Raw genomic sequence first — 19,943 nt, 5'->3', positions numbered from 1 at the left:
ATGTTTGTCCGATGTCCCTGAATGGAGATACTTCACGTATGAGATACTGATCAGAGTGGGAGAAAACTGAGCTGCGGGGCATTTTCAGTTCTAATAACATGCATTAGTCCCATGGCCCTAAGTAGAGATACTTCACCATTCAGGCACATTTTGGGTTGGGTGAAGACTGGACTGGGGGAAATTTGCCGTTCTTTTGAGACATGTTGGACCAATGACCCTGAGTGGAGATACTTCACGTATGAGATACTGATCAGAGTGGGAGAAGACTGAGCTGCAGTGCGTTTGCAGTTCTAATAAGATGCATTAGTCCCATGGCCCTATGTAGAGATACTTCACCATTCAGATACTTTTTGGGTTGTGAGAACACAGGGCTGGGGGGCATTTACCATTCTTTTGAGATATGTTGGCTTGATGACCTTGAGTGAAGATACTTCACCAATCAGACACTGATCTGAGTGGGGAGAAGACTTGACTGGGGGAAATTGCTGTTCTAATGAGAAATATTGGGTCGATGATCCTAAGTGGACATACTTCACCATTAAGACACTGATTAGAGTGGGAGAAGACTTGGCTGGGTGGCATTTGCAGTACTAAGCAGTTCCAACAGTAGGTGGGGCAGGACTTTTTATAAGCTATGGCCACTATGACATAATAGATCATTTGTCACTAGTTGCAACTTTTTTGCAACAGTTTGGTACATAAGATTCCTGTCATAATATCTCACTTAGTGCTACTGAAAGTTTATCAGACCAATGCTTTTTTGATTTATTGACAAAGACATAAAAATAGTCATTAAAACTCAGCTTTATTAAAATGTACATATGGTCCAGGGCTTTGTTGCCAATGAAAATTATAACATAATATACTGTATACTTCTTTAAGATACATAATTCAATATTTCTAAATAATTATTTAATACATCAAGTGTAACCAAATACCAAACTGTATATTCTGCATTTTTTTTTTCAAATCATACTTTTTTGTATTTTTCTTGAATATATGCATGTAGATTAGGAAGAAACCTGCCATAAGAGAAATACATGGGTTGACATTTCTGTTCTTATAAAAATGCTAGTTAGCTGGTTATCATGCTCACCGTCTTGCTTTGATATTTTCTGAGTCACTGACCTGGAGCAAGTATGCAGATCAGTGAAGTCAGAAGTCCTTTTTTGCATACTTGTTCCATGACTACAACTTGAAGTGGAAGAAAAGCCTAACTCTAAAGCCTGGTTCATACTAGTGCGATTTAAGATGTGATTTGAGTTGCATAAAATCGCATGACAATGCATATCACATTATTTTCAATTGTGCCTATTCACATCAGTGCCGCAATTTTGGAAAAGTGTCCTGTACTACTTTAGTGCGATTCCAGCACGGTTTTGGCCACACAGAATAAGCAAACTGCATCCAAAACACAACCAAGTCGCACTACATAATCTCACTGATCAAAATTGGATTGCAGTAGTGTGAACCCGAACCTAGCCTTTCGTAAAAAAGGGGGTATACACCACTCCTCTACTGCCCCAAAGATACTGCTTGCAGGACTTTTTCTAACGTCCTGCAAGCGCACCACCCCATTGTGAAAGCACTCGGGCTCTCACACTGGGGCTGCAGGGGAGGTGTTTTTCGGGCGCTTTACAGGCGCTATTTTTAGCCCAAAAGCATCTGAAAAATGCCCCAGTGTGAAAGGGGTATTAGACAGAAACTTTTCTGCCAAAAGGGAGCCAGCTTTACATACCCCACATGTTAAGAATCACAGCTTTTAGACCTTGCCTGGTCCTGGTTTAGTCAACAAAATTCTAGTAAAATGAACCACTTGTTTATCTTGCTGGACTGTGATTTATTCTTATCTTTATGATTAAGCACTTTGTCTAAAAAAGCATCAAGGTTTTTTCCTTTGATGTCTTTTTATCTGTGCATATCTGTAGATCGTCACAATAAATCTTGTGGTTAAGCAAGGCAAACAAGGGAAAGAAGCAATTTCATTTTACAGGAACTTTGTTGAATAAACACTCAATTCATTGAAAATTGTATTGTGGAGCTGCGGTATTTGATTGTGCTTAGTAAGAGCTTTGCTAAGTTCTTAAAAGAGCCAGGGCATCCCTTGCAATGTTGTTGAGCTTGTAACATACCACTGCAAAAATAGGCTGTTTGTTATCCCCATAATATCCCCTCTACCTACTTTTCTTTTTTCCTTGCCTTTTTCCCATCCCTGGTGCACTGTCATGCTATCAGTTGTCTGGCCCATATCCCAAGCCTAAGAACTCAAGCTAGCAAAAGGCCACTGAATGTTCCTTGCAATGACATTGCTTCTACCCTACCTTGTATTGCGTACCCTAATTACACGCAAAGACTTGGGAAAATCTTCATTGGTATTTAAAAACGATCCACTTTGAATCAGATGCTACTAATATAATCTCTTTACTGAAAAAAATGAATTGGCCTGGAACATTTCCTAAATGAGATTTCATAAATATGATGACATTACTGAATTTAAATAGTAAACTGTATCTAAATACAAAAAAGTTTATGTATTGCAGCTTACCAGTCCATTTGTTTTCTTTTTTTAGCCTTAATTTATTTTTATTTTATTTTCACCCGGTGATCCTGCCAGTAACAAATAGGGATGGGCGAAGGGTTCAGGCAGAGCATAAGTTCGGGCCGAACTTTGGTTGTTCGGACGTTCTGCGAACACCGAACAATATGCGGTGTTCGGGGCAAATTCGAAAGCCGCGGAACACCGTTAAAGTCTGTGGGACACTAACATGAAAAATCAAAAGTGTTCATTTTAAAGGCTTATATGCAAGTTATTGTCATAAAAAGTGTTTGGGGACCCGGGTCCTGCCCCAGGGGACATGTATCAATGCAAAAAAAAGTTTTAAAAACTGTCGTTTTTTCGGGAGCAGTGATTTTAATAATACTTAAAGTGAAACAATAAAAATGAAATATTCCTTTAAATATTGTGCCTGGGGGGTGTCTATAGTATGCCTGTAAAGTGGCGCAGTTTTCCCCTGTTTAGAATAGTACCACAGAAAAATTACATTTCTAAAGGAAAAAAGTCATTTAAAACTGTTCGTGGCTGTAATGAATTGTTGGGTCTCGGCAATATAGATAAAACTCATTGAAAAAAACAGCATGGGTTCCACCCCAGTCCATTACCAGGCCTTTTGGGTCTGGTATTGAAATTAAGGGGAACCCTGTGCCAAAATTTAAAAAAAATGTCGTAGGGGTCCACCCCAAAATCCATACCAGATCCTTATCTGAGCATGCAACCTGGCAGGCCACAGGAAAAGAGGGGGGACAAGAGAGCGCCCCCCCCCCTCCTGAACCATACCACTCCACATGCCCTCAACATAGGGAGGGCGCTTTGGAGTAGCCCCCCCAAAGCACCTTGTACCCAGCATTATTAAAGCATTATTAAAATCACGGCTCCTGAAAAAACAGCCATTTGTAAAACCTTTTTTGCATTGATACATGTCCTCTGGGGCAGGACCGGGTCCCCAAACAGTTTTTATGACAATAACTTGCATATAAGCCTTATAAATGAGCACTTTTGATTTTTCATGTGAGTGTCCCATAGACTTTAACGGTGTTTGTTTGTCCAAATTTTTTGCCTGTTCGGATGTTCTGGTGCGAACCGAACCGGAGATGTTTGGCTCATTCTTAGTAACAAACCTCTATGGAGAACATCTTGTCACACTAGACTGATCTCCTTATTTGGGCTCCAAATACCTCCTCAGCTCCATTATATTGTGAATGGGTGTTTTGTAGCTCACAGAAGATAACTGGGAAGGCTGATAAAATTGTTGAGATTTCAGTTCAGATTACAAAGACACTGGAAGAAAATGTATGATACATTGCATGTAAAACCACAACTTTAATGTTGTTTTAGAAAGTGTAGGCAAAGGTTAAAACTTTTTCTGGGTTATTTTTTCTGTCTGTGTCCCACTAAGAAGATTACTCTTCAATTCCTGAACTGAAGGCACAAAAGGAAGTGAGAGGAGTTCTTTTCAAAGTTAATGGAATTTTCATGTTGGAGAGTTGTCACAGGACCAGTTGTCCCCATGGGAGGATTTTATTATACCTCTGTTGAGAGCTATAGACTTTTGGCTTTTCTCTCACATTTTGTTTCAGTGACAATGGCCTTGAGGACAGTCAGAGCGAGTGAATATCTCGAGCAGGGACACAGCAATAAAAACAAAGGGTCTAACCTTTTCCACTCTACCCAAGTGTCTTAAATACACTTTAAGAGAGGTTAGAGTTGGTAGCCTTTCTATTTTTTATGACAGGTTTAATTTAAAGTGCCCATGCAGTGCAACGTGGCAGGTTCACTTAACTGCCCATCTCCTATAGCCACTTGCAATAGCCCTTTGTAACATAGGGCTCTTACATTCATGCCTGTATTTTTGTACTGCAATTGATTTCATACATTATTTCTACTGTATAGATTATTAAATGTTTTCAATAAACAATACTTTTTAAATACTCACCTGGTCTATCCTAAAAATCCTGAGGGGTTATGCTGTGCCTATGAGCACTAGGTTTGTTTTTTTGTCTATTGGATTGGCCAGACCAAGCCATACACACACTGTCAATCTTCTATCTTTCAGTATATATTTGTCAGATGTGACCTCAACATCTGATTTTCGGATGGTCAGTACAGAAATCGTTGTTGTTTTGTACGATCTGAAAATCGCAAATCAACGCTCACCAAACTTCTACTAACATGAAATTAGCAGAAGGGGCCCAAAGGGTGGCGCTTGAGAAATGAACTTCCTCTTTATACTCTCATAGTATGTCACTACGTCCATGTTTGTAGAACCACAATTTGCAGGTAGTTAGTAAGCTAGAAAAAATCCTGCACACGCGCTTTTGACAAAAATCAGACGCTCGGTCGTACAACAATCAAACCGTGTGTACAAAGCCTAAGGCTGGCCATACATTATACAATTTTCTTGTACAATTTTCATTTAGAATTCCAAAAACCATATAATATGAGGTCAAACCTAACACTTTTAATTTGTATGCAGTCAGCAGGCCCTTGCACTACATTATTGAAGGTAAATCTAAAGGAAATTGAATAAGAAAGCTGTATAATGTATGGCCAGCTTAAGTGATAATGTTTTGGATGATTACGTAATAGTATACTATCACATTTGACAAGCACTTTCAAGTTAATCATGAATTTACGGATACTATGTATACATCTGTGTTTGTTTGATACATGATGGTTTTGTGATACATTGGTCTTAGATCTTTGTGACAGCTTGGTCTACTTACCAACAAGATAGGGTTTTGCTTATGTAGAGTAATTTGTTTTTAATGGAGTTCTTTTTGTAAGTATTTTTAGGGTATGAATTAATACAATTTATATACTTTTTTCTTTATATTGCGAACATTATGCACCAACACTGGTCCTAAGCTTGTTGTATACTCACTTCTCTATTCATTTTGGTTAGTATTTCTGAACCATTGTTGGTGTGCCCCTAATTTAATAATTCATAAAGAATTTCTAGATAGATAGGTATTTTTGTCAAAACGGTGCAAGAACGTTAAAGTAGGAGTCCAGGCTAGAACTAACTAAGCATAAAACTGCTCCAACCCCACTTCCAGCTCCTAAACTAACTACCCTGTAGAAGGAAGATGCTTATACTTGTGTTGTAGAGTTGAAGTAAATGCAGGACCAAATTTACCATTAGGTAGAGTACACATGCTCATATAGGCAACAGAGAGAAAAAGACAGTATTTTCCTTTTTTGTAACTGGCTGAGAATTATTGTCCCATTATCAGCACAAATACAATCATTTTATATAAGCTTATTTACTTTTTATTACAATGTTACACACCAGGTTAGAACCAGTAAAACAAGAAAATACTCTGAATGGAAGAGGTGGTCTTAGCAGAGGGGTGTTACTTGGACCTACCAGCTCTAGTGATGGAAATCCATCCCTTTGAAACAGTATAAAGCAGCAAATGTGATATTCATTGAACGTTCACCAAATATTCACTGTTGAATCATTTACTGCATTTAAAAAACACATTCATCGGGGAGATTCACCTGCTCACTCACTAGATTAGATGTATTGTGAGGGACCTGTATTTTACAAGGGCACTACTTCACCTAATAAAACATAATTTCAACAAAATTCTAAAAGTTAGATGTATTCTTGCAGAGAGTTAGTTACCGTCTGTCATATTGTACTGGAGGTGTTTGTATTTACATGATTGTGTGCTGGGCACAACCTGACCTACTTTAAAAGAAGAAAAAATGTGAATGTGCAGGTGACGCTTCCTTGTGAATGGGTTTTAACAATATAGAACCTGATTCACCAATGAATGTTCAGTGAATGTCAAATTCATTGCTTTATAAATATGCCCCTTACAAATTTTTGCTGAGATTTATTCAATTTTTTCCATATTTCCATATTTCAAAAAAAATGTTCTAGTGACATTTGAATATCAGGTATACCTAAATTATAGGGAAATTATCATTTTTACTTTTTAAATACTGTGTCCCTCTTTGACAATATTTGGTTAAAAATAAGTTATCCTTTTTGTCTTTCTTAGTACCAGTTTCTTTTCCATAAAATATGTTATATACAAATACTGTGTAATATTTAAATGCAGGGAGTCCATTTTGGACACAGCACATTTCAACAAGGACCACTTAGACATGTGTTGGCGGCTGCCCATTTTCTCCAGCATGACGGAAACTTCCATGATACGTGGTGGCGCGGAAGGTATATGAGTGGCCTCGCAGTGACCCATCGTTTTGGCTGGTTTGAAGTTTGTCTTTACAACCACAAAACAAAAGAAATCCATTTCTGTAGTTCTTATTCATCCATCCATAAAGGAGTGGGTTGGCAAAAGTGGAGCACATAGCAATAACATGAAAGATAGAATAGAGAAGCTTGTACTCTTGAAAAACAAGGCCACAGTCAAAGTCTATAGCCACCTGAAAAACATGGAAGGGAAGCCAGCAGACTGCAAATACAACCACCATCATCACCAACATCTTAGTTGTGTTTTTTCTTCGTTGGTGTGTTTCACTTCTGGGTGTTGGGCTTATATGATTCTTTAGCTTCAGCCAGATCCTGATATAGCAGTAACAGATTACCACCAAAGGCAGGATGTATTGCAGAAGAAGCATTGACACGCTGTAGATGGCTGCATCCCTACTGTTATTTGAGGGCCACTTTTCAGTACATACAGTTATTGTGAGATTGATGGTTGGTAAATCCTCAAATCTATACTCTCGGAAGATAGCAAGGGGAATAGCAAAGATGGAAGCTGCCACCCATGTAATGGTGATAATTAAGAAACTAAACTTCTTTGAGATCCGACTACTGAGGTGGAAAACGATGCACCAGTATCTATCTAAAGCTATGACAATCAAGGTGAGAGTGGAGACGTTGACACTCATAGCCTGGGCATAAGGAAAGAGATGACAGAGTACTAAGCCAAATTTCCACTCATCCAGCAGCGTGTAGACCAAAGTAAAAGGCAGGCACAGACTGTCCACCATGAGATCTGCCACTGCCAAATTGGCTATGAAATAGTTTGTTACTGTCCTCATGTTTTTATATTTTACAATCATGTAAATGACCAAGGAGTTGCCAACAAGGCCCAAGAGAATAATTAAGGAATATGCTGTAATGAGAATCACCTGAACTCCCAGGATATTGGTGCTGTCCATCATGATGCTAGTCCCATGGAAAGACTGTATGGGGTTAACCGTACTCTTTGAATGCCACCCCTGTGAGCCAAGTGCCTGTGTCATGTTGCTTTGCTTTATTGTTCCCATTTTTGCCAAAACATCCCTTGGTTTTACCTAGAACTGAATGAAAAAATAATGATCATTAAACAGAATATGGAAATATGGAAAGCAAACATTGTATTACCACTTGTCTCTATAACTTTGCACCCTACTATGACAGCCTACTATGACTGAATTTGTCACAGAAGTATGGTTATAAGTATGGTTATAAATGTAACATCCAATATTTGACACCAAGGCTAATGGCTTTAATATGATGGAGGGGAACTGATTGTATGATCACATATGATCACATATTTGGTCACTGTTTGAACCTAGACACCAACTTGACAGTAGATTCCTTCTGACAATTATGAGCAGGTTACATTTAAAATGACAACCATAATGGTATCATGTAGGATTAAAACTTTTTTCTATTTCTAATATTTTAGGAACTTGAGAATGGAAGTGAGGGGAAATCTTCACAGTGGGGACACACAGCTGTACAAACATGAAAAATTAGGATATGAGGCACTGGATCCAAAGGTAGATTAATCCCACAGCATGGGTATAAACTGTATTGAAAAGTACAAGGGTTTTGGTAGGCAGCTCACAGCCAGGAAGAACCCTCTAGACTAGAGTGTTCTTTAGTTAAAATCCCATTAATGCAGGAGACTGGCTGTTAAAGAGGTTATCTCACGGTAAAACTTTAAAGAGGATAACCCAATGTGTTTCACATGTTCTAACAGGCATCAGGGCTTAAAAGTGCTCATGGAACTTCTGTATGGTTTCAGGAATTAATAAATTAAAATCTAAAAGACAATAAGTTAGTACCAGCAGCTAAAAGGCAAAGTTCTGCTAAAACACTTCCCCATGCTAAAAGAGTGTTTTAATTAGACTTCTACTTGCTCTGCCCAAATGCTGGTCTGTTCAAATTGACTTTGGTACTTGCCTACCCAGTCTTTCTTTTCAGGCATTGAGGCTGCCAATCATGGTGATAAGTTAAAATAAATGTATGAAGTTGGGAGACAGCAATAAAGCTGGTGTGTACACTTTATCTTTCTGCAGCTTTCTTGTTTTTAAAGGTTTAATTATTTCTGAAGCTTTCTTGTTTTTAAAGGTTTAATTATTTCTACTAATAATATCAATGTAATACAATATTACATGTATAAAAGCATTTTATTTTGTTTGCTACATTTTTTTAAGGATGGATGTGGAAATGATTTGCAAATCAAGATGAAAACTGGAAATAGCTTGCTCACATAAATTTATATGTAAATATTTCTCTATTTAAAACCACACTCCTAAGTCCAAACTTAATTTTAGGTCCTACTTAGAGCTCTTAATTCAAAACTCTTTCATCTCCAACAGAAAATGCTTACAAGTATAGATATATCAATTTATTAAATATTTTTTTTAGCTGTATTGGCAAAACATACAAATATTTTATTATAATGTGAGAACTGAGATTTATGAAAATTAAAAGAAATCTGCAGGGAACACGCTAGGGTGTTTAATAGAAATATCTTAATTCACTGGCACAGCTTGTATAAAAATCACAAATTACTTCAAAATGATAAGTATAAATGTCTTCAAATATATGCAAATTATATTCACAATTATCACTAAAGAAATAGGGATTTTAAAGCTGAACTCATTTGAAAAACAATAGAAAGATGACTTTGGGACTTTTTTGGTGCCACTTTTAACTAGCAACACTGAACACCAATATTTTGTTACAAACAGTTTAACAAGTTTATTATACAACATTTCATTCAAAACTACCATAAAAGATCTCACATAATACCATAATAATATGTATAACAATATACAGTATGCTATATGAGGACCGCTGATAACCTAAACCTGCTCTTGTTCTGCTTAGGACTTACCCACACATATCTATTGTCTATAAATGTACTGTTCTTCCCATAAATTAAGATTATTCATCAATTATACAGTGGATAATTGTTATTCTGTAGCTAGGTAAATATAGCTTTGTTTAACGCGTTACTCAGAGGGCTTCATCAGGAACTCAGAGGTGTTATATATGACAGAATACAATATAAAATCTATATCTGTGCTAATACAATGTCAGTAAATCGAAAACTTTATTGTTGTTAGTATACACTTACTGAAATACATATTCTCCTGCATATGTTATGACTTCAAGCTAAAAGATGTCCCAGCAGATAGGCTGAAGTCTACAGGAATCAAGTACAATACATAACCATATTAGTTCAAAACACTCCCATAGATAAATAGAAGGTCCTACCATATGGCGATTTCCTGCAGTAATATCATTCAGTGTCAGTTTGCATAGGGGATTTTATTTCTGCCGGGCAGATGTCACACAATTCCTGCCCATTTATTTAAATAGTTGGTGACTCCTGGCCAGTAAATGAATAGGGCCAGGCGCAACATCATTGGTTGCTGAGGAAGGGGAGGGTGCTTGTAGAGAGGGATGGCCTTCAGGCAGGGATGAGCTGTCTTGCTTGAATTGCTGAATGAAATTTGACTGAGTGTGAGTGTGCACCTTTTCCTTTTTTGTCTTAATACTCTTGTTGCCTCCTCCATAATGACTTCTCAAGACTAGCAATTTAAAGGGAATGTATAGTATTTTTGTAATACAGTATATGCAGTATGTAAATATACAGTACTGTATCTCACAAAAGTGATTACACCCCTCATATTTTTGTAAATATTTTATTATATCTTTTCATGTGACAACACTGAAGAAATGACACTTTGCTACCATGTAAAGTAGTAGATGTACAGCTTGTATAACAGTGTAAATTTGCTGTCCCCTCAAATAACCCAACACACAGCCATTAATTTCTAAAACTGCTGGCAACAAAAGTGAGTACACCCCTAAGTGAAAATGTCCAAATTGGGCCCAAAGTGTCAATATTTTGTGTGGCCATCATTATTTTTCCAGCACTGCCTACACCATGGGCATGGAGGTGTCAACTTGGAGGTGTGTTTTTAGGTCATTATTATGTTGGAATATTGCCCTGTGTCCCAGTCTCTGAAGGGAGGGGATCATGCTCTGCTTCAGTATGTCACAGTACATGTTGGCATTCATGGTTCCCTCAATGAACTGTAGCTTCTCAGTGCCGGCAGCATTCATGCAGCCCCAGACCATGACAGTTAGGGAAAATGGCTAACTGGGCCCAATTTGGACATTTTCACTTAGGGGTGTACTCATATTTGTTTCCAGCGGTTTAGACATTATTGGCTGTGTGTTGAGTTATATCAAGGGGACAGCAAATGTACACTGTTATACAAGCTGTACACTCACTACTTTACATTGTAGCAAAGTGTCATTTCTTCAGTGCTGTCACATGAAAAGATATAATAAAATAATTACAAAAATGTGAGCTGTGTACTCACTCTTGTGAGATACTGTGTGTATATATATATATATACACATATACATACTACAGTGGGGACGGAAAGTATTCAGACCCCCTTAAATTTTTCACTCTTTGTTATATTGCAGCCATTTGCTAAAATCATTTAAGTTCATTTTTTTTCCTCATTAATGTACACACAGCACCCCATATTGACAGAAAAACACAGAATTGTTGACATTTTTGCAGATTTATTAAAAAAGAAAAACTGAAATACCACATGGTCCTAAGTATGCAGACCCTTTGCTCAGTATTTAGTAGAAGCACCCTTTTGATCTAATACAGCCATGAGTCTTCTTGGGAAAGATGCAACAAGTTTTTCACACCTGGATTTGGGGATCCTCTGCCATTCCTCCTTGCAGATCCTCTCCAGTTCTATCAGGCTGGATGGTAAACGTTGGTGGACAGCCATTTTTAGGTCTCTCCAGAGATGCTCAATTGGGTTTAAGTCAGGGCTCTGGCTGGGCCATTCAAGAACAGTCACGGAGTTGTTGTGAAGCCACTCCTTCGTTATTTTAGCTGTGTGCTTAGGGCCATTGTCTTGTTGGAAGGTAAACCTTCGACCCAGTCTGAGGTCCTGAGCACTCTGGAGAAGGTTTTCGTCCAGGATATCCCTGTACTTGGCCGCATTCATCTTTCCCTCGATTGCAACCAGTCGTCCTGTCCCTGCAGCTGAAAAACACCCCCACAGCATGATGCTGCCACCACCATGCTTCACTGTTGGGACTGTATTGGACAGGTGATGAGCAGTGCCTGGTTTTCTCCACACATACTGCTTAGAATTAAGGCTAAAAAGGTCTATCTTGGTCTTATCAGACCAGAGAATCTTATTTCTCACCATCTTGGAGTCCTTCAGGTGTTTTTTAGCAAACTCCATGCTGAGTTTCATGTGTCTTGCACTGAGGAGAGGCTTCCATCGGGCCACTCTGCCATAAAGCCCCAACTGGTGGAGGTCTACAGTGATGGTTGACTTTCTACAACGTTCTCCCATCTCCTGACTGCATCTCTGTAGCTCAGCCACAGTGATCTTTGGGTTCTTCTTTACCTCTCTCACCAAGGCTCTTCTCTCCCGATAGCTCAGTTTGGCCGGATGGCCAGCTCTAGGAAGGGTTCTGGTCGTCCCAAACGTATTCCATTTAAGGATTATGGAGGCCACTGTGCTCTTAGGAACCTTAAGTGCAGCAGAAATTTTTTGTAACCTTGGCCAGATCTGTGCCTTGCCACAATTCTGTCTCTGAGCTCTTCAGGCAGTTCCTTTGACCTCATGATTCTCATTTTCTCTGACATGCACTGTGAGCTGTAAGGTCTTATATAGACAGGTGTGTGGCTTTCCTAATCAAGTCCAATCAGTATAATCAAACACAGCTGGACTCAAATGAAGGTGTACAACCATCTCACGGATGATCAGAAGAAATGAACAGCACCTGAGTTAAATATATGAGTGTCACAGCAGAGAGTCTGAATACTTAGGACCATGTAATATTTCAGTTTTTCTTTTTTAATAAATCTGCAAAAATGTCAACAATTCTGTGTTTTTCTGTCAATATGGGGTGCTGTGTGTACATTAACCAGTTGCCGACTGCCTAACGCAGATATACTGCGGCAGAATGGCACGGGCAGGCAAAATCACGTACCTGGTACGTGATCTGCCTCCCGCCGGTGCCCGAGGCGGTCGGCTTGTGTCTGGGAGCGATGAGAGGTGAGGGGGAGACCATCCATTCGTGCCCCCCCTCGCGATCGCTCCCAGCCAATCAGATTCTTCCTCTGCTGCTGTATAGTAAACAGCAGCAGAGGAAATGATGTCATCTCTCCTCGGCTCATTATTTTCCGTGCCGGCGCCGAGGAGAGAAAACATCCGAGTGAGTGCACAAACACTACACACACAGTAGAACACGCCAGCATACATTACACCCCCGATCACCCCCTGATCCCCCCCCCCGTCACACTGACACCAAGCAGTTTTTTTTTCTGATTACTGCATTGGTGTCAGTTTGTGACAGTTAGTGTGGTAGGGCAGTTTGTGTTAGCCCCCTTTAGGCCTAGGGTACCCCCCTAACCCCCCCTAATAAAGTTTTAACCCCTTGATCACCCCCCGTCGCCAGTGTCACTAAGCGATCATTTTTCTGATCGCTGTATTAGTGTCACTGGAGACGCTAGTTAGGGAGGTAAATATTTAGGTTCGCCGTCAGCGTTTTATAGCGTCAGGGACCCCCATATACTATCTAATAAAGGTTTTAACCCCTTGATTGCCCCCTAGTTAACCCTTTCACCAGTGATCACCGTATAACTGTTACGGGTGACGCTGGTTAGTTCGTTTATTTTTTATAGTGTACCGAATAGTACCGAATAGTATACCGAATAAAGGTTTAGCCCCCTAATCGCCCGGCAGTGATATAACTTAGGTTTTAGGGTCAGATAGGGTCTGTGTCGCCTCAGGCAGCGTCAGGTTAGTGCCAGTACCGCTAACACCCACGCACGCACCATACACCTCCCTTAGTGGCATAGTATCTGAACGGATCAATATCTGATCTGATCAGATCCATACTAGCGTCCCCAGCAGTTTAGGGTTCACAAAAACGCAGTGTTAGTGGGATCAGCCCAGATACCTGCTAGCACCTGCGTTTTGCCCCTCCGCCCGGCAGTCGGCTGCACTAGAGGCATTTTCTTTATGTCCTCCCGAGTACCCCTACCCAACGAACCCCCCCAAAAAAGATGTTGTGTCTGCAGTAAGCGCGGATATAGGCATGACACCCGCTATTATTGTCCCTCCTGTCCTGACAATCCTGGTCTTTGCATTGGTGAATGTTTTGAACGCTACCCATCACTAGTTGAGCATTAGCGTAGGGTACAGCATTGCACAGACTAGGCACACTTTCACAGGGTCTCCCAAGATGCCATCGAATTTTGAGAGACCCTAACCTGGAACTGGTTACAGTTATAAAAGTTACAGTTACAAAAAAAAGTGTAAAAAAAAAAAAAAAAACACAAAAAAATATATATAATAAAAAAATAGTTGTTGTTTTATTGTTCTCTCTCTCTCTCTTCTCTCTCTATTGTTCTGCTCTTTTTTAATGTATTCTAATCTGCAATGTTTTATTGTTATTATGTTTTACCATGTTTGCTTTTCAGGTATGCAATTTTTTATACTTTACCGTTTACTGTGTTTTATTGTTAACCATTTTTTTGTCTTCAGGTACGCCATTCACGACTTTGAGTAGTTATACCAGAATGATGCCTGCAGGTTTAGGTATCATCTTGGTATCATTTTGGCTTTCATGTAAAAGCAATCCTAGCGGCTAATTAACCTCTAGACTGCTTTTACAAGCAGTGGGAGGGAATGCCCCCCTCCCCCACCGTCTTCTGTGTTTTTCTCTGGCTCTCCTGTTTCAACAGGGAACCTGAGAGTGCAGCCAGTGATTCAGCCAGCTGACCATAGAGCTGATCAGAGACCAGAGTGGCTCCAAACATCTCTATGGCCTAAGAAACCGGAAGCTACGAGCATTTCATGACTTAGATTTCGCCGGATGTAAACAGCGCCATTGGGAAATTGGGAAAGCATTTTATCAAACCGATCTTGGTGTGGTCAGATGCTTTGAGGGCAAAGGAGAGATCTAGGGTCTAATAGACCCCAATTTTTTCAAAAAAGTGTACCTGTCACTACCTATTGCTATCATAGGGGATATTTACATTCCCTGAGATAACAATAAAAATGATTAAAAAAAAAAAAGAAAGGAACATTTTAAAAATAAATTAAAAAAGCAAAAAAATAATAAAGAAAAAAAAAAAAAAGCACCCCTGTCCCCCCCTGCTCTCGCGCTAGGGCGAACGCAAGCGTCGGTCTGGCGTCAAATGTATACAGCAATTGCACCATGCATGTGAGGTATCACCACGAAGGTCAGATTGAGGTCAATAATTTTAGCAGTAGACCTCCTCTGTAAATCTAAAGTGGTAACGTGTAAAGGCTTTTAAAGGCTTTTAAAATAGTATTTAGTTTGTCGCCACTGCATGTTTGTGCGCAATTTTAAAGCATGTCATGTTTAGTATCCATGTACTCGGCCTAAGATCATCTTTTTTATTTCATCAAACATTTGGGCAATATAGTGTGTTTTAGTGCATTAAAATTTTAAAAAGTGTGTTTTTTCCCAGAAAAATGCGTTTGAAAAATCGCTGCGCAAATACTGTGTGAAAAAAAAAATGAAATATCCACCATTTTAATCTGTAGGGCATTTGCTTTAAAAAAATATATAATGTTTGGGGGTTCAAAGTAATTTTCTTGCAAAGAAAAATAATTTTTTCATGTAAACAAAAAGTGTCAGAAAGGGCTTTGTCTTCAAGTGGTTAGAAGAGTGAGTGATGTGTGACATAAGCTTCTAAATGTTGTGCATAAAATGCCAGGACAGTTCAAACCCCCCCCCCCCAAATGACCCCATTTTGGAAAGTAGACACCCCAAGCTATTTGCTGAGAGGTATGTCGAGTCTATGGAATATTTTATATTGTGACACAAGTTGCGGGAAAAAGACACATTTTTTTTTGCATAAAGTTGTCACTAAATGATATATTGCTCAAACATGCCATGGGAATATGTGAAATTACACCCCAAAATACATCCTGTTGCTTCTCCTGAGTACGGGGATACCACATGTGTGAGACTTTTTGGGAGCCTAGCCGCGTAGGGGACCCCGAAAACCAAGCACCGCCTTCAGGCTTTCTAAGGGCGTAAATTTTTTATTATATCGAGGAGGGCATCTCTTGTTTCACCCTGTGGCAGCATGGGGAAATGCAACAGTGAAAGTGCAGCAGAGGAATGGTTCCTGAAGCAACGCACGCAAAGGAAGATTGCAACACCTGCCAACTGGAGTGGTAAGATATACCACTACTGGAGTGGTAAGATATAAATGTGACAAATGTGAGAGAGACTGATTATGAGTCTAATACCGGTGAAGTGGTATCAAGCCCGGTGAGGAAATCTGCTTCCAAGAGAAACTTGCTGCTCTGTAGTATCCTGTGTAGTGGGGAAACACAGATTAATGCTGAACCTGCAGCGAGACTGAGGACTGTTAAGGGTCAAAATGTGGTATTGCCACCAGTGATGCCTGAAAACATAGTATTGCAATGTGATGTTAAAACCGACTGGGATAGTTGGAGCAAGGAAGTACTTGAGTTTCTGGACAAAGTGTCGGGGTGTAAAAGTGAGGTGGACACTATTGCTGCTATGTCAGGAGAAGCGTCTGCAGAGCAATCTGTAGTCAAGGGCTCGTTGGATGCTGCATAGGTTAACTCTCTCATGACAGAAGGTCCGAATGAGCTTGAATGCACGACAAAAGTTTTGCCCACATTGCATGAAAAAACAATTATGGTGTAGTGTGTTTTGTTATGACAGGCACGCTGAAAGAAATGTTAGAATGCTGGGGTGTACAGCCAGTGTATATCTTGCCGTCTTCTGGTTCAGGAGAACTTGTACCACAGGGTACTGCCAATTTGAGCTGGATATTGAAGGCTGTACTGGGCATAGGTTGCCAATATGGGAATCATGTGATGCAATGTTTTGTGATAATGTTTAAAGTGGTTTCACAGTGTGTCGCTGGATTGCTTCCTACTGGTGTTTATGAGAAGCACTCTGGAGCACTGATGGGCAGGTCAGAGGGATTAGTTAAACTACCAGAGGATATAGAAATGGTTAAAGAGATGGGTGTAACTGATCTGAACAAAGATTGTGTTGAACAACGTTTGTTGGTAGGACAGTCGCTATTGGAGTGTTGGACAACAGGGGGCGATGTGAAGGTTTGAGAAGGTCCCATAGATAGTAACTACTTGCCTGTATGTGGTCCCTCCTCAGAGACTGTCCTAGGAAACAATGGGACAAAAGTTCAGGGCGATGGTGACAACAATGAGCTGAATAATTCATTGTGGAATGTAACTAGGGTAACTATCCAGGTATTAGCAATCCTGAAAAACAGACAGTGATGGCTGGGGTTGAATCAGGTAGCAAGAGCAATGGTAGAGAGACCAGTGGGTCAGGAAGAAGTGCTTCTGGAAACACACCTGGAAAAAAGGTGTGGGTAGAGTGCCCCTTTAGAAAGAAGGTCAGACAGGTTCGGACCCTTGGGGATGGTAGCATGCATAAAGGTACCAGTGTGAGGAATGGGTGTGTTTCTCCCTCTGATGTGAAACAAGGGGGGGATATGTGGCAGGGTGAGGTTCTAACACTGTTTAATATGGCAGTCTGGGACAGATTTTGCAGAAAGCAGACACATTAATGATGCAAGTGTGTGCTGCATTCATCTTGAAGCCAGTTAGAGCTCAGGGTCCCACCCTAACGAGGGGGCCAGGTTGTGAAGGGAGCAGTGAGAAGTGCACATTTGCACCGTACTGTCCAGGTAAGGACAGACAAGGCACGCGCCTGTGAAAGATGTAGCAGCTGGGAACTGCAGGATAAGAAGTCAAGCTGACAAAGGTACAGCGTTTTGTGCACAAACACTGGAACTGTGTGTTGAATGGTCTGGGTGACTGAGGCATGAGGCCTGAGCAGTAAAGCTGCAAAGAGAGCCTCAGGGCCAAATATTGTTTTTTGTTGTCATATAGATGGTGAGAACCCCCCTGTGTGGGATGCTTTTCGTTTGTGAACTTTTGCTATCTTTTAAATAAAAGTGGGCAGAAAAAGCCCTAAAATGTGCTTCTGGCATGGCATAAACTCACTGTTTTGAACAACCAATGAGCTACAAAACCCCCAACTTGTCACAATATATATACTGTGTGTGTGTATATGTGTGTGTATAGATATATATATATATATATATATATATATATATATATATATATATATATATATATAGATATATATTCCTGAGGAAATGTTTATATATTAGGTCATTCAGGGTATATATCTGTTTTGAACTATGTGATTTTTGTAATCACATAATCTATTGGCCCAGGAGTGAGCCACCTTAAATTAAACAAGAAAACAAACAGATCTTCAGATCTTATAATATGGCCAGCAAACAAGGATATGATCCAGTAGCATATGAATCTGAAATTAATACATAACTTGTCCCCCACAGTTTATAGGTACTTGCCTAGTGACCCAACCTGGGGTATTAAAAGTAAGATAAAGGAAGTTCTATTGAAGACCCTTCAAGTAGGATATATATGAAAGGATTTATTCAGCAGAGACTGGTCTCTGGTTTCATTCAACGTGTGGCTGTCCCTGTTCAACAGAAGTTGACCGTTTGATCAACTTCTGTTGAAGGAGAATGCTGTTGGAATATAATGTTCTAGTTGGGGATTCCTCCACCCACCTTGTTTTTGTCGATTGAGAAATCTGTTGACTGAAGGAAAGAAAAAAAATAACCACCTATGGCCAGATTTACAAGCTATTCGTCCTTGGATTTCTACACTGTATGTGTTTTTAATTAACATCCACAAGGACCTGTTCATCCACTGAGTTGTCCTATCTTATTGGGACTGTTAATGATTTTCATCCCTTTTGCTACTTTTTTGAACTGTTTACTAGCTCCCCTAGTTCAAACTACTAAAGCATATATCAAAGATACAGGTGTTTTTTTTTTTTTTATGTAATTTGAAAACAGTTACAAACATGGCTGAAAATATATTATTGGTGACCTTGGACATTAGTAGTTTATACATTAAACAGAAGAAGGGCATCTGTTTACTTCTTGATCTTATGAGTGCTAGTGAACATTTTACACAAGAACAACTTTTTTTGTTTGATAAGCGATTGATTTGATTATATCTAATAACTACTCTGTATTGTAGAATATGTTCTACATGCAGTCCAAGTTGATAGCGGAGGGATCCAATGTTGCTCTGTTCTTTGCAAGGACCATGAACTGGTTCATCTATTTCAATGTAGCCTTAGCCAGCCATTGTGTTTTCAGCCGGCATTGGTGGTGCTGCATTGATGATGCTTTGGTTTGTGGCTGTGACATTGGACCTCTCTCCATCTTTCTTGAACAATCAAACAATTTTGACCCAACAATTCAATTCAATCTAAATGTGGATCTAGAGAATGCTCCATTTCTGGATACACTGATGTTCGGATCTGGGGATTATCTGTATATGGACCTGTACACCAAGCCTATTGATAAAAACTTACATAAAATCCCAGATATTGTGTAGCAATCTATCTACTGTATCAAACACATAGTAATAGTGCATCAATATGAATGACAGTGCTCATTATTCAGTGGAGTCCATCCACGTATAAAAAACATGCTTCAGGTGCGTGAGATGAAATGCTACAAAAGGCCCCTCTCTCTATGTGAAGATGTGAACGTAGTCTGACAGCTGAGTGTCTCCATCCACTGCTTCCTATCTACTTGTATAAAGATGATTGTACAATTTCTGTACAATTTCCTTTTTAGTTACGAGAACTATGGAATAGGATGAACCACCTGAACAATCAATCAGTTTGTATCAAATCAGGCAGGCCCTTGCACTACATAGCTCATGGTAGATCTAGAGGAGACTGTACAATCAGATTTTAATATGTATGGTCACCTTAAGGCAAGAAGTAGGTGGCGGTATTAAAATGAGGAAGGTGTGGTCCAGACTGGTAATACACCCCCTATCACACCCATTTCTGTGATGCAAAAACACAGAGAATAATGGGAGCTGACCTACAGGAAGAATGTTTTAAACTTCAGAGAGAAAAATTACAAACCTTTTTTTGGATAAGGTAAGTGAGAGACAAGAACATTGGGCTTGCTGGGGCAGAAATGATATCACAAAAGGATTCTATTTATTATGAAATGTG

General features: G+C 39.6%; 1 protein-coding gene across 1 annotated transcript in view; it reads right to left on the bottom strand.

Moving 5' to 3' along the window:
• Window positions 1–789: 789 nt before the first annotated feature.
• The window catches only part of LOC141132526 (neuropeptide Y receptor type 2-like), a 111,124-nt gene continuing 91,970 nt past the window's right edge, over window positions 790–19,943 (bottom strand). The window contains exon 2 of the mRNA XM_073621069.1: window positions 790–7,837. Within this exon, the coding sequence (XP_073477170.1) occupies window positions 6,668–7,804 (1,137 nt within the window). The 5' untranslated portion in view covers window positions 7,805–7,837 and the 3' untranslated portion in view covers window positions 790–6,667. The remainder of the gene's footprint in view (window positions 7,838–19,943) is intronic.

The sequence above is a fragment of the Aquarana catesbeiana genome, linkage group LG03 (genome assembly GCF_042186555.1).
Source record: "Aquarana catesbeiana isolate 2022-GZ linkage group LG03, ASM4218655v1, whole genome shotgun sequence".
NCBI lineage: Eukaryota > Metazoa > Chordata > Amphibia > Anura > Ranidae > Aquarana > Aquarana catesbeiana.
Note: the sequence above shows the minus strand (reverse complement) of the source record. Positions and strands in the feature narration are given on the sequence as shown.